Below are 15,225 nucleotides of genomic sequence, written 5' to 3'. Positions count from 1 at the left end.
ACCAATGCTGGCGTGGCCATGCCGGTGCAATGAGGATGACTGTCGCCTTGTCCCTGCGGGTCTTGAGCAGGACCCTGTGGATGAGCAGGAATGGTGGGAAGGCATACCTCAGGCTCCTGCCCCGCGAAGGCATCTGCCAGTGAGCCTGGGCTGAGGTTCTGGAATGAACAAAACTGCGGGCATTGGCTGTTGTCCTTGGTGGCAAAGAGATCCACCCGGGGAAACCCCCACCTCTGGAAGATTGAATGTAGGATGTCCTCTCTGAGTCCATTCGTGCATGCGGTAGGACCTGCTGAAGTGGTCCACTAACCCGTTTTGGACCCTGGAAGATATGCTGCCAGCAGGTAGACTGAATGGGCTATATAGAAGTCCCATAGGAGGAGCGCCTCGTGACAGAGGGGAGAGGATCAGGACCCGCCCTGCTTGTTTATGTAAAACATGGCGGTAGTGTTGTCCGTCAGAACTGACACTCTGTGGCCTTCTATGGTTGTGTGAAAGGTCTGGCAGGCGAGGCGAACTGCCCTTAACTCCTTCAGATTGATGTGAAGCAACTTTTCCTCCCTGGACCATAAGCCCTGGGCCCGCAGGTCCCCAAGGTGTGCCCCCCAGCCCAGGTCAGACGCATCTGTTACTAACGTCAGAGTGGGATGCGGGGTGGCGAAAGGGACTCCTTCGCAAACCTGCTGCTGATCGAGCCACCAGCGGAGGGAGTTCGACACCCGAGCTGGGATTGTCACTACTAGGTCTAAGGAGTCTCTGTTGGGGCGATACATTTGGGCCAGCCACAACTGTAACGGTCTGAGTCTTAGGCGGGCATGTCTGACTACATGTGTGCAAGCCGCCATGTGTCCCAAGAGTTGCATACAGCATCTGGCCGTGGTCGTGGGAAATTGTTGGATGGAGCTTACGACCCTTTGAATGGCCAGGAACCGAGACACTGGAAGACTTGCCTGTGCCGCCACCGAGTCCAGGACTCCTCCTATGAAATCCAGTCTGTGTGGGGATCAGTGAGGACTTGGGTACATTGACCTGTAGACCGAGCTTGCGGAACACCTGTAACACCAGTGCCACGTGGGAGCGGATTTCGTCCTCTGATCTGCCCGCGAGGAGCCAGTTGTCCAAGTACGGGTATACCGGCATCTTTCTTTTTCGAAGAAAGGCTGCCACCACGGACATGCATTTCGTGAACACTCGCGGGGTTGTTGCTAGGCCGAAGGGCAAGACCGTAAATTGGAAATGGTGTTGGTTGATGGTGAAGCACAGGAACTGCCGGTGGGCCGGGTGGATGGCGATGTGAAAGTACGCATCTTTCATATCGAGGGCAGCGTACCAATCCCCTGGGTCCAGGGATGGGATAATAGCGCCAAGGGAGACCATACAAAAACGTGCCTTGACCAAAAATGTTTAGTTTGCGTAGGTCCAAAATGGGACAGAGGCCCCCTTTTGCTTTGGGAATGAGGAAATATCTGGAGTAAAACCCTTTCCCTCTTAGGTCCGGAGGGACCTCTTCCACTGCTCCTACTTTGAGGAGGGCCCGCACCTCCTGCATAAAGAGTTGCTCATGAGAGGGGTCCCTGGAGAGGGACGAGGATGGGGGTGAGACTGAGGGGGCGAGGAGAACTGAAGGGGTATCCCGCCTCCACCGTGCGAAGGATCCAGCGGTCCGATGTTATACGGGACCAAGCACGGTAAAAATGGGACAGGCAGTCCCTGAAACATATAGGAGGATCCGGTATAAGGGTCGGTACACTGTCCTCGAACGCAGCTTCAAAACCCTTGCTTATTTCCCGGCTGCGGCTTGCCTTGGCCGTTGTTTTGGCCCTCGTTAGGCGTGTTATTACGTCTACACCTGTTATCCCTGCCCCTTCTGCGGTACGGTTCCTGTCTAGGAAGAGGGTGGTATTGCCTCTGTGGTGGTTGGGGCTTAAAGGGTTTCCTCTGCGTCACTGGGGCGTGCATTCCCAATGACTTGAGGGTTGCTTGAGAGAGTCTTTGAGGCTATGCAATTGGGAATCCGTCTGGTCTGAGAACAAGGCTGCCCCTTCGAACGGGAGGTCTTGCAAGGTGTTTTGTACCTCTGGGGGAAGGCGGGAGGCCTGTAGCCATGCCGAGCGCCTCATTACCACTCCTGACGCGATTGTCCTGGCTGCTGCGTCCGCAGAGTCAAGGGAGGCCTGCAAAGAGGTTTTGGCTACTGCCTTCCCCTCGTCCACCAGGGCAGCGAACTCTGGTTGTGAACCCTGGGGCAGGGAGTCCTTAAACTTGGAGACTGATGCCCAAGAATTGAAATTGTGTCTGTTCAGAATCACTTGTTGGTTAGCGATCCTCAACTGGAGGCCCCCGGATGAGTAGACCTTCCTCCCAAATAAGTCCAAGCGCTTTGCCTCCTTGGCCTTGGGGGCCGGGGCTTGCTGGCCATGCCACTCTCTTTCGTTGACCACAGAGACAACCAGCGAACAGGGTGCTGGGTGAGGGAAAAAAAGGAAGTCGAATCCCTTAGAGGGGGCGAAGTACTTCCTCTCTACGCCTTTCGCAGTTGGTGCACTGGAGGCCGGTGTTTGCCACACTGTCTTATAATTCGACTGTACTGTTTTTATGAGCCGGAGTGCAATCCTGGAGGGGCCTTCCGGGCTTAGGATGACAACCATGGGGTCCTCCTGCTCTACAGTCTCCTCCGCCTGCAACCCCAGATTGAGGGCTACCCAGTGGAGCAGATCCCGGTGTGCCCGATGGTCAATTGGGGGAGGGCCGGACACTGTCGTGCCTGCCACAGCCTCATCTGGTGAGGAGGAAGAGGTTAGGGCCTTCTGTGCATCCTCTTCCAGCAACTCCTTACCTAGTGGGCGCTCCTCTGGGATCTGTCCTATAGTGTGGGCCTGAGACAGTGCCGGGTTTGGTGCCGAGTCGGCTTTCTCACTCCGGTGGTCTGGAGACCGTGGCCTCCTTGCGCGAGGAGGGGCGCCCTTGCAGGGAGCGGGACCAGTGTCTCGAGGGGCCAGATCTCGAGGTCCTGGACAGGGGGCCTTGTTGGTGATAGGCCCAAGGGGTCCAGAACGGCCATTGTCCTGGCTGGCCCCACTGTGGGTGCCAAGCGACTTCGTGTTCCCTACCGGCCAGTGCCCTGTGGGCAAATCTGCTGGACTGGCCCGAGTCTGCCTCCGAAACCACAGACTGTGACCTGGATGGCCACGGGGGTGCCGTGGGATGGTGCCGGTCCAGGGTCGGACAGCAGAACTTCCGGGACCGGGAGTAACGTCTTGCCGACCTGGACCGGTACCGATGACCTCGGGACTGAGAACGACTGCTAGCGGTCGGTCTCGGGGATCGCGTGGCTGACACGTCCCGGTGCCCACTCGAGTAGGGCTGCTGGGTCGGTGCCGGGCGCTTGTTGGGGCCCGACGGCTGTGCGGCCCTCTGCGCCAAGGGTAGCTGGGAGTCCACCGAGGCAGAGCTCGACTGGGAACGGCGCTGTGAGCGGTGCCGAGATGGTGACCGTGATGGGCGCACCATTGCCGGCTTGCCTCTGGACGGCCGCCTTGGCGGATTATCTTTGGCTTGGAGGGGGCCCACAGTGGACAATTCGATGAGGTCCTTTGCCCACCTCAAACGTGTCTGGGGTGGAGGGCTGTTCCAAAAGCTCCTCCAGCCCTTTCTCCTCACTCGATGCGCCTATCCCGGGGCTCGACGGGCCTCTCGGCGCCGGAGCCACTGGTACTGGGATCTGTTCTGGGGTCGCCAATCACTTAGGCGCATTCGAGGTCTTCGCGGGCACTGCCCTCTTATGCGGGGAGCGTCCTCGGGCCTTGAGTTGGCCCTTCGATTTTGCCGGCGAAGATGACCAGTGCCGCGGGCGGTCTTGCTGTGCCGGTGCCGTCTGCTTATGGTGTTCTGCCGGTGCCAGATCACGAACTAATGCTGGGGCACTCCGCACCGAAGTTGACGGTGCTGCGGCCTGATTCGAAGTGGAGGGCTGCAATGCAGCCTCCATGAGCAGCTGCTTAAGGCGAAAGTCCCTCTCTTTCTTAGGGTAGGTCTACACTTACCCGGTAGTTCGGCGGCAAGCAAATCAAACTTCTGGGTTCGACTTATCGCGTCTTGTCTGGATGAGATAATTTGAACCCGGAAGTGCTCGCCGTCGACTGCGGTACTCCAGCTCGGCGAGAGGAGTACGAGAAATTGACGGGGGAGCCAGCCTGCCGCGTCTTGACCGAGGTAAGTTCGAACTAAGGTACTTCGAACTTCAGCTACGTTATTCACGTAGCTGAAGTTGCGTACCTTAGTTCGAATTGGGGGGTTAGTGTAGACCTACCCTTAGTCCTGGGCTTGAAGGCCTTACAGATCTTGCAGCGCTCTTTTTGGTGCGCTTCCCCCAGGCAACGGGGGCACGAGTCGTGGGGATTGCTTATCGGCATAGGCTTGCGGCACGTGGCACAAGCCTTGAAGCCTTGGGCATGCGGCATGCTCCGCCGCCCAGGGCCGGTGTTGGGATCGACCAAACACCTAACACAAAGGAGCTTAACTACTACTAAAGAACACTAAGATTAACACTAGGTACTAAAGAATTGATACTGCTAAGAAGAACATTAACTATTAACGCTAAGGGACACACTCAAGCGAGAGACAGAGTTGTTCCAACGCCGTCACGGATGGTAAGAAGGAACTGAGGGAGGGTCGGGCCGGCAGGGATATATATACGCTAGAGCGGAGCGCCACTCTGGCAGGAGGGGGGGCCCCTGCCGGCCCGACGGGAGCCGCTGAGGGAAAAAGTTTCCGACGTCCGTGCACGCGACGCACGCACACCTAATGTATAATGGACGTGAACAATCACTCGAAGAAGAAAGTAACCATTTAGAAGACCCTTCAATGGAAAAATCCTAGATTCATCTTTGATATGCTCAGCAGTGAAGGGATTTAGATGTAGCAGCTCACAGCCCTGGCATAAGTGTAAATTATGGAAGGTAGCAAAACTTCAGTTCCACGCACATTACTGTCTTTTCTAAACGTGTCATATAGAGAATAAGGGTGTACATTTTCCTTTCACAAATTAACTGGTAACGTTTATACCTCCAGAGGCATGTTCAAGCTTTGGGGAAATTCAAGCATCAGCATCTTGCCAATTGCAATGACAGTAGCACACCGTATATACTCGTTCATAAACTGAATTTTTTTTAGTAAAAAAGGGAAGCACCAGAGAAGGTCAGCTTATGAACGGGTATAGACAGGGAGAGGTGGGACACAGCCCCTCCCCCCAACAGAGGGAGCAAGGAGAGGCAGCAGAGCCAGAAGGGAAGAGGCAGGGCCAGAGTCTCTCCGCTTCTGGCCACGCTGCTCTCCCCACCAGCCTCCAAAGCAGCTGCGGCAGTGCCGCCTGACCCGCTGGAACATTCTGTGGCCACATCGCCCGGTCTGGCCCACCGGAGCAGGCTGCAGCCGCGCTGCCCAGCCTGCCGGAGCAGCTTCAGCCAGGCCAGAGACATCCTCCCCTGGCCCTCACCAGATAAGATGGGATGGGGAGAGCGTGGGGGTCCCGGGCTAAGGGTGGGGGTCATGTGGGGGGGAGGGGTGTCACAGGGATTACTCCCCTGACTCCCAGCTTCTCCCCCCAAAAAAAAGTTTCCCCACCAGCTGCTGGCCTGGCCTGTCAGGGTAAGCAGCTGGCGTGCCACGACACTTTGTTTACTTAGGTTTACCTCTGTGCCTGCGCACACTCGAGGTAAACAAACAAACCATCTCGGACCACCAGCAGCTTATCCTCATGCCCCGGGAGCCAAAGTTTCGCTGACCCCTGAATTATAGGGTCGGCTTATGAACGGGTCATAAAAATTTTCCATTTTTACTTATCCATCTTGGGGGGGGGAGGGGGAGTAGAGTCGGCTTATAAATGAACCAGCTTATGATTGAGATATACGGTAAATCATTGAGATCAAGAGGGGGAAATAGCAATACTTGAGCATTTTTTGTTCTCTCGGAGTTGAGCAGCATGTTGGACATCAAATGTTAACTGCTGCTATCTAATATTACTTCCATGCAAGCCGCAATCCTCCAGAGATCCTTTCCATACACCAATTTTGCTTTCAGACACATGGAGGACAATGGATGCTTAGTCATTGGATAGAATTGTTTCCCTGGACTGAATGTCTTGCTAATACCACTATATAGAAACTGCTGAAACCTGCTCTGAGTATAAGAGAAACTCAGACCATGATTTGGACTCTACATAATGCCACACCAAAAGTGGCATCACAAAAGTATAAAAATTAACCTGTTCAATATAAAATGTGCATAACAATTGCAAAATGTGCCAAGGGACAGAGAGGAGATCTCCATGTTCTGAGAAAAGACTATATCAGGATAGCTTTCACCCATGTTACTGACTTCTTATAATTTAAGAGGAAGTGTTTTATACAGCTAAAGGAAGGCAACAGGGTATGTGGGTACTCAGCATCTATGAAAAAAATCAGGCTATTTATGTGCTTTATATTAGGCACCCAAGTTTGATAATATTAAGAACCAGTAAGTGCTACAAACATTGTTCTGTCCGACTCCCCAACACTGCAGAGGGGGATGTATAAGTGGACAAAAGTTACTTTCTTTAAAAAAGGCATATATCTAATACCCTTAAATATGGAAATATTTTAACAGAATTTATTTTCTATTTGTTGGCTGACTTCTGGATTCCACTCTACTCAGACAAGGAAAACACTAGTCATTTTCAGTATCACCTACACTAGCACAATGCCAAGTTAACACTTGCCAGAGAATATTTAAAGCTAAACAAGACTTTAAAAGATGTATTTGGTTTTGTAAGACTACCATATCTACATTAAGTAGGTGGCCACATTCTTTTAAATAGAAACCTCTCACTGAAATAGAGGGATGAGAGCAGAAGATGGGTTTGGGGACTCTGGGCTCATTTCCAGCTCTGCCACCAACTCACTGAGGCAGAGTGAAATTTAAAGCCCTGAATGCTCAAATGACTATCTCCTCACCACTATATTATGTAACAGCAACTAGTCATCAGAAGCGCTCAAGCTAGTACCTTGGTATAAAAAGAGGCTGTCAGCTGGGTGTTCTCTATGAAGAATGAACACAAACTTTCTCGCAACCACCCACTCCTTGGTTTCACACATCTGAGCTTCAGGGGAGTGCTACACAGCTTTGCTTTGGGCTTTTCTGGGAAGAGAGGGTTGGGAGCATCAATAGTGGCTTGGGAGGAATTGTTTTAATACCCTTGCTGTAGTAGGAAATATTGTTAGCAAGGTGTTAATATTGTTTACTAGCATTGGCTGGCAAGGATCACTTATTACAGAGCTTGCTTTATGGTTGTAATTTTCAAATTTTGCACAAAAGACAAGCATTTTAACAATAAATGACATTACTCAAGGTTGATATATACCCAAGGATGTTGCAAGAATACATGTGTATTTAAAAGGTTTCTGTTGGGGTTTGTAAAGTCCTCTTTAAAAAAATGCCTAATCTAACAACAATGTCCCCTTAAAATCTCACTTGTGGTCTTCCTTTCTCAAACTGATGCTACTTTATACTGGACAGCATACAGGTGGTAAGCGAGAAAGCCAAGAACAAGCGTTGATGCTTAAGCAAGCACATCTAGGTGTCCACTACTGCAAAGTGAAAACTCCAGGATGGCAGCCGGATTAGAATTTGACCTGGCTTAAATACTCAACATGGGGAAATTCAGACAAATAAGACCACAGAAACAGACAGCAGCTTTATGTAGAAGAATCCAAATGTTACTGCTTGCAGACAGCAAGTTAAGTGATCTCAACATAACTGCATTCTTTCAAAACAAAAAACCCTTTAGATATTTTCAATATTAGCTCTTAAAATATTACTAAGGCTACATCTACACTACAGGGGGGGTCGATTTAAGATACGCAAATTCAGCTACGCGAATAGCGTAGCTGAATTCGACGTATCGCAGCCGATTCACCCCGCTGTAGGGACGGCGGCAAAATCGACCTCTGCGGCTTCCTGTCGACGGCGCTTACTCCCACCTCCGCTGGTGGAGTAAGAGCGTCGATTCAGGGATCGATTGTCGCGTCCCGTTGGGACGCGACAATCAATCCCCGAGAGGTCGATTTCTACCCGCCGATTCAGGCAGGTAGTGTAGATCCAGCCTAAGTTTGAAAGTCATGAATCTAGAAAGTTGTACCAGTAGTTCAGAAAATCTCAATGTCAAAACTTTGGGAATGGCTAAGGTTTTAATACCAGTCTTATCTTTGTCCCCTTACCCTTGACTACCATATATGATTCAGCTACTGTTACAGACCTCTACTATCCTGCAGCAAAGCTACGTAAGAGCATCTGAACTGCAAACCCACCCACTAATTAGCTAAAGTCAGACTCCTTCCATACCCCCATTATGGGCTAAACCCCACATTACTTTATATATGGGTCACATGAGATCCTGCCTTATTCCATTATGTGGAATGGACATCCACCACTATCACTTCCCCAATTAACTGAACTTGTACTGATCAGTGACCACATGGTCCCAACACATACCAAATAAACGGTTTCCACATGTATAATAGGGTGATCCATGGCCTAATCATTACATCTTCTAAACCGCTTCATAGGCCAGAGATCCCCCTGTAACCAGTACAGGCCAGAAAAAGCAGTTATCCTACAAGATTCCATATTACTGCAATGCATATGCTCGCGCTCTCTCTCTCTCTCTGAAGTTACATTTTTCTTGTCTTAATTAGTGGAGTTCTAACATCAGCAAGGAGGAGAAAAGTGAGGTAAAGAACCAGCACGGCTTTCCTTACCAGTGTTTCTAGACTGATGTCCCAATGTTTAATTAACTTGTATAAGAACCCTGATTTTCCTGGCTCCCATATTCTCTTTTACAGAGACTATCATATTTGCCTTTGTTACCAATCTAGCTGCTGGATTTGGGCTCAGAGGTTATACAGCAACACCACAAAGTAGCAAAGCCTTCTTTCACTTCAGAAAATATAAATCCTTGTGTTTTCAGAAGAAACATTTTGCTCTGGCAACATTGACTAGAAATCAAAAGGTGGCAGCAAAATACTTTTTCATAGAAAACTCAAGATTCAAACCACAACCCCAAAAAACAAGACAAAAAAAAAAATCAGTGTCCAAAAGATGAAAACAAGGCAGGCTAGCACATACTATACTGATGCCCTGTATCCGTCAAGAGCAATTTAGTCGTTGCAGGATTAATGCAGAGTCTATTTCTGGCCACCCAAGACTCAACATGTTAGACACAGAAAAAGACCAACATGCAAGGATGACATGCAGAAGGCACCCAATCTGAATATTATAAGTATTTGCAAGATAACAGGAACATGTTTGTGCTTGCTTAGGGCAGGGATGGGCAAACATTTTGGCCTGAGGGCCACGTCGGGGAATAGAAATTGTATGGTGGGCCATGAATGCTCACGAAATTTGGGTTGGAGTGTGGGGGTGGGGAGAGGGCTCTGGTTAGGGGTGCAGGCAATGAGGAGTTTGGGGTGTAGGAGGATGCTCTGGGCTGGGACAGAGGGGTTTGGAGGGCTGGGGTGTGGGAAGGGATGTTTGTTCCAGCTGGGGGTGCGGGCTCTGGGGTGGGGCTGGGGATGAGATGTTTGGGGTGCAGGAGGGTGCTCTGGGCTGGGATCGAGGGGTTTGGGACAGGGGGGGAGAGATCAGGGCTGGGGCAGGGGGTTGGGGTGTGGGGAGAGGCTCGGGGTGCAGGCTCTGAGCAGCGCTTACCTCAAGTGGCTCCCAGAAGCAGTGGCCTGTCCCTTCTCTGGCTCCTACCTGGAGGTGTGGCCAGGCGGCTCTGCATGCTGCTCCATCCATAGGCACCCCCCTGCAGCTCCCATTGGAACGCTTAGGAGCTGGAGCGGGGCCATGCCGTGGCTTCCGGGAGCCGTACAGTGCAACCCCCGACCCAGCGCCCCAGCCGGAGCGGGGCAAGCCCCAAACCCCACTCCCCAGCAGGAGCTCGTGGGCTGGCTTAAAACAGCTTGTGGGCCACATCCAGCCCACAGGCCATAGTTTGTTTGCCCACCCTTTCTTGGGGCATTTGGAATTCTTGCAGAAATACAAAATTCCCAGAGCATACACACATGAAACTGGAAGGGAATTGGGGGATGGAAAAAAAGCATCAAGAGCAACAAATGCCCCCTTAAAAAAAGCGGGCATACTTCTCCTGGGTACTTACTTTCCCCATTAGCCTCTGAAAATTATCAGTGCTAAAACAATAGCTGGTGTGCACTGCTATGTAAAAAGGAAAAATTTCCTCTACCTCACATAATAGATTCTCCATACATGTTGTATTCATTTGATCCATGACTAGATCAATCCAGTTATCTGCACTTCTCATGGGTTTCAAGTGAAAGGTGTCTGTCTACCAAAAAGGTGGCGACTTACCTTTCCATCAGCTTCTCTTTATCCCAGTTGAAATGGCTAAGTAGTATTCTGGTGATAGTTGCCGGATTCTAGAGAAAGAGAAAATAAAATAATGTACAACAAACAGTACACTCTTGTAACTCAGTCCATGGGTGATCAGGGACCTGAATAAGGCTCTTGACAAGCAAACATGGAAGCCAAGGATACTAAATGTTTATTGACAAGTTGTACTGTCCTCATTATCTCCACACTGGGTGAACTATTAGTCCAAGAAGATAAGCACATTTGAAAAATTAAATAGGCTTAAAATTTGTTTGAATATAAGCATTTTTCATAATTGCTACCCTAAGAAATTCATTTAAGCAAAATGGAAAAAACTGTTGTAGACTCAATGCTCCATATAAGTCACCACAGCAGTTGACTTCATGTCTACTGCTTATCACTGAAGAGACCGGGGGGGGATCTTTTTTTGGATCAACTTCTGTTGGTGAAAGACAAGCTTTCAAGCTACACAGCGCTCTTCTTCAGGTCTGAGAAAGGTACTCAAGAGTCACAGCTAAATACAAGGTGGAACAAAATTGTTTAGCATAAGGAGTTAACACATTCTAAGGAACCAATCAAGGTGAAATGGCCCGTTAACACCCCTGCAAGTCACAGGACAAAAAAACTGGGTTAGTGGGTTATAGACTGTTGTAATAAGCCATAAATCCAGTGTCATTAAGACCATGATTTTTAGTATCTAGCAAAATTATGAATTTAAGCTGCCAGACTTGTCTTTTGAAGGTGGTATGCAGGTTTCCTTTGAGGATGAGGACTGAAGTCAGAGGTGGAGTGACTGTGTAAAAAATGGTCACCCACAGATAGTGTTTTTGTCTTTTAGCATTTTTCTGAGAGAGTTCATTCGAGAGCATAATGATTGTTTGATTTCACCCACAGTTATTGGGGCATTTAGTGCATTGTATGAGGTACACAACATGTTGTATGCACGGGTAGGACTTAGGGATCTTAAAAAGTATGTTGTGGCAGGTATTGTTCATCACAGTGGTGGAGATGTGTCTGCAGGCTTTGCATTTGTTATGGCAGGGTCTGGTATCACTGAGTTGGTAGGTCCTAATCTATGTGGAGCTTACTTCTGATGATGAACTTGGCATGGTTGGAAGACAGTTTGAAGGCCAGAGAGATTTCTTTAAGGATGTGGTCCCCATTATGTATAATTTGTAATTTAATGATACCCCACAGATCAGGATCAAACATCCACCAGGTGTCTGAAAGCATACCTTAGCTGTTACAGAAGGGACAAGACTCATTATCTTGTTACACTTCCCTTCTCACATGATCAACTTGGACCCTAGGTACATAAACTCAACAATCCAATCATGTTTCTTCAGGAAGCTCTGGACAACAGTTATGTTAACATTCCACAGATGTTTTCTGTTTAGTGCAAGCAAGCAAAATCAAAGTGGGTTAAAATCCATTTCTCAGTGGATGGGAATGACAGGAAAAGCCCTTGAAGTATTGGGGTGATGCAAGTATTGAACAGACAGTAGATAATCACGTAATTATGTCTAATATAACCATAAACATTTCCTGTAGTAACTAAACTGAATACTAAAATAGATGCCCGTTATAGCGTGAGTGCTTGCCCTCAAAGCATCTGTGTCAACACTGGCATTACACTGCATGCCACAGTCAACACAGCCTTTGAAAAGGGAAATCATGTCTCATCAATCTATTAGAATTCTTTGAGGGAGTCAACAAGCCTGTGAACAAAGATGATCCAGTGGATATAGTGTACTTGGACTTCCAGAAAGCCTTTGACAAAGTCCTTTACCAAAGGCTCTTAAGCAAAGAAAGGAATCATGGGATGAGAGGGAAGGTCCTCTCATACCAGTAACTGGTTAAAAGCTAAGAAAGAAAGGGCAAGAATAAATGGTCAGTTTTCACAGTAGAGAAATAGTGGGGTCCCCCAAGGAATTGTGCTAGGACCAATGCTGTTCAACATATTCATAAATGATCTGGAAAAGGGGGTAGTGAGCTGCCAACTTTGGCACATGACAGAATTACTCAAGATAATTAAGGCCAAAGCATATTGCGAAAAGTTACAAACTGGGTGAACTAGGCAGCAATGGCAGATGAAATTCAATGTTGATAAATGCAAAGTAATGCACACTGGAAAAAATTGCAAATAGACTTACAAAATGATGGGATCTAAATTAGCAGTTACCATTCAAGATCCTGAAGAAATCATGTTTTCAGAGAACTAACCATCCACTCAATATGCAGCAGCAGTCAAAAAGCCAACAGAACGTTAGGAACCATTAGGAAAGGAATAGATAAGACAACAGTAAATATCATAATGCCACTATATAAATCCGTGGTATGCCCATACTTGGATTACTGCATGAAGTTTTGGTCGCCCCATCTCAAAAGAGATATTAGAATTAGAAAAGGTACAGAGAAAGGTCCAACAAAAATGATTGGGTTACAGAACAGCTTTCATAAGAGATTAAAAAGCCTGACTGTTCAGCTTGGAAAAGAGACAACACTATGGGGAATATGATAGAAGTCTATAAAATCATGAATGGTGTGGTGAAAGTGAATAAGGAAATGTTATTTACCCCTTCACATAACATAAGAACCAGGGGTCACCCAATTAAATTAATAGGCGGCACGTTTAAAACAAACACAAGGAAGTATTTCTTCATACAATACACAGTCAACTTGTCGAACTAGTTGCCAGGGGATGTTGTGAAGGCCAAAAGTATAAGTGCATTCAACACACAATTAGGTAAGTTCATGGAGAATAGGTCCACAAACAGCTATTAATGAAGATGGCCAGGGATACACCCCATACTCTCAGTGTCCCTAAACCCTGGACTGCCAGAAACCGGGACTGGATGATGGGCTGGATCACTCAAATTGCTCTCTTCTGTTCATTCCCTCTGAAGCATCTGGCACTGGCCATTGTCAGAAAACAGGATACTGGACTAGAGGGACCACTGATCTGACAGAGTACGGTCGTTCTTATGTTCTTTTGGCAGCCCAGTGTGGAGCAGCTAATGTGTCCCTGCCTTAGTTTCCCTTTGTGGACTATCAATAAATTCAGTGAAACTTGTATATAGCTACCGGTGCCTCTTCAGGGGTGCTGTTTATTTAATCGAAGGCCAAACAGACATGCAATCAAGTCTTCAGTCCCTGTATCCTAGCTTGGGGGTAGGTGAGTGAATCATAGAATATCAGGGTTGGAAGGGACATCAGGTGGTCATCTAGTCCAACCCCCAGCTCAAAGCAGGACCAATTCCCAACTAAATCATCCCTGCCAGGGATTTGTCAAGCCTGACCTTAAAAACCTCTAAGGAAGGAGATTCCACCACCTCCCTAGGTAACCCATTCCAGTGCTTCACCACCCTCCTAGTGAAAGTTCTTCCTAATATCCAACTTACTATCAGTCTGTCTTCTCCACATGAGTCCTCTATCCAGGCTCTTCACCACTAATGCCCTCACAACCTGGGACCCTCTTCTGGAGTCAGGCCTCCTGCCATCACCTTGGGAAGGGTTCCTTTTGTGGACTCAGGGCCCTTGCAGAGGTCAAGCTGATGCAGCTCTTCTTTGGAGCACCATGTAGTTCCCCAGCGACCTGGGCCTCTTGCTACTGTCTAGCAAGATCCTGTTGTTGGGACTGGGCCTTCCTATGGCTTTGTCACTTGTAGCCTTTTTGGAACCTGCTCCCTGCAGGAGCACCTTTCCTAGGTTCCCTTTTTCTGATGAGCTAAGAGATCCCCTGAAAAGTTCCTTTTCCCAGGAGCTTCCCCTCTGCATTCTGGGGCTGACTGAACCCTCATAAGCCTTTAATAGGCCCAGGTGTTCCCTAATGAGTTAACTTCCATCCAGACACCTGGGTGGATCCGGGTTGGCTCATTCCCCTTAACAGAGCCCATCATAGAAAGACTGGTCCCTAATTCCCTTGAAAGGGCCACCCCGTGTGACACTGCCCTTTTGGTGTTTGAGTTGATTTTACCACCAGACTGCCTAGGTCACAAGTTACAATTTCAACACTTACAATCACTAAAACTTGTACTTTAGGAAAAAATCTCTATTTCAATAAGGCAGTGTTTGTTGCAGTGTCTCAGGCAGTGTCTGCCAAGCATTTCAGACAAATGCCATATATGGGTTTCTCCAGCTAATCATCCCAGCATCATCACACATTGATTTAAACAATGTGTTTTAAAGACAGTTAGCTTTGCCTTGCACTAGAATTCTAAGCAAATCTCCAACAAGAAAACATGTAACTTTTTACAAATGTAATCTACGGTATTTCCTGTTGCAGTGAATTGGTCAGAAGGATACACAAGGAAGCAATGTTTTCCTATTCTCCCCCCTCAGGTGTTAAGATTGTCTTAATTACCTTGAAGTGCTGTCCTCCCTCTGCTGCAGCACCCACTAGGCCCTTGGACCACTAAATTCACACTTCTGCAAATTCCCATTAAGCATTTCAGAGATCAATTGGACACAGCAGCAGTGGACAGGTAGGCCCTTTTTGTAATAAATTGTGTAGCACAGGAGGGAAAGCAGAAGGACAGTGTGGATACAGACACATCAGACATCTTAAGACCAGTGACTATGCTATTTTGAAGATCAGCAACAATTTTTAGTCAAATGCTTTGGATACAGATTGCACTTTGGTTAATAATTTTTGTTTGACTTGACATTTTACAGTAAGTATTTTGAAAGACTGAAAGATTAATTATTTTCATTTGTGGATTCTTCTGTTTTCCCAGTGAAGTGGCATTGCAGCTTTCTACATCAAATCCTCTAAGTCAGGGTCCCCAAGACATCTTCAGC

General features: G+C 48.1%; 1 protein-coding gene across 2 annotated transcripts in view; it reads right to left on the bottom strand.

Annotated features, from left to right (window-relative positions):
* ARIH1 (ariadne RBR E3 ubiquitin protein ligase 1) overlaps positions 1-15,225 on the bottom strand; it is a 147,038-nt gene that overhangs the window by 71,984 nt on the left and 59,829 nt on the right. For both annotated transcript variants that reach the window (XM_054041243.1, XM_054041244.1), the window contains exon 2: positions 10,405-10,472. In XM_054041243.1, coding sequence (XP_053897218.1) covers positions 10,405-10,472 — 68 coding nt within the window. The remainder of the gene's footprint in view (positions 1-10,404; positions 10,473-15,225) is intronic.

The sequence above is a fragment of the Malaclemys terrapin genome, chromosome 10 (genome assembly GCF_027887155.1).
Source record: "Malaclemys terrapin pileata isolate rMalTer1 chromosome 10, rMalTer1.hap1, whole genome shotgun sequence".
Lineage (NCBI taxonomy): Eukaryota > Metazoa > Chordata > Testudines > Emydidae > Malaclemys > Malaclemys terrapin.
The sequence above is the reverse complement of the archived record's forward strand: the minus strand, read 5'-3'. Positions and strand labels throughout refer to the sequence as shown.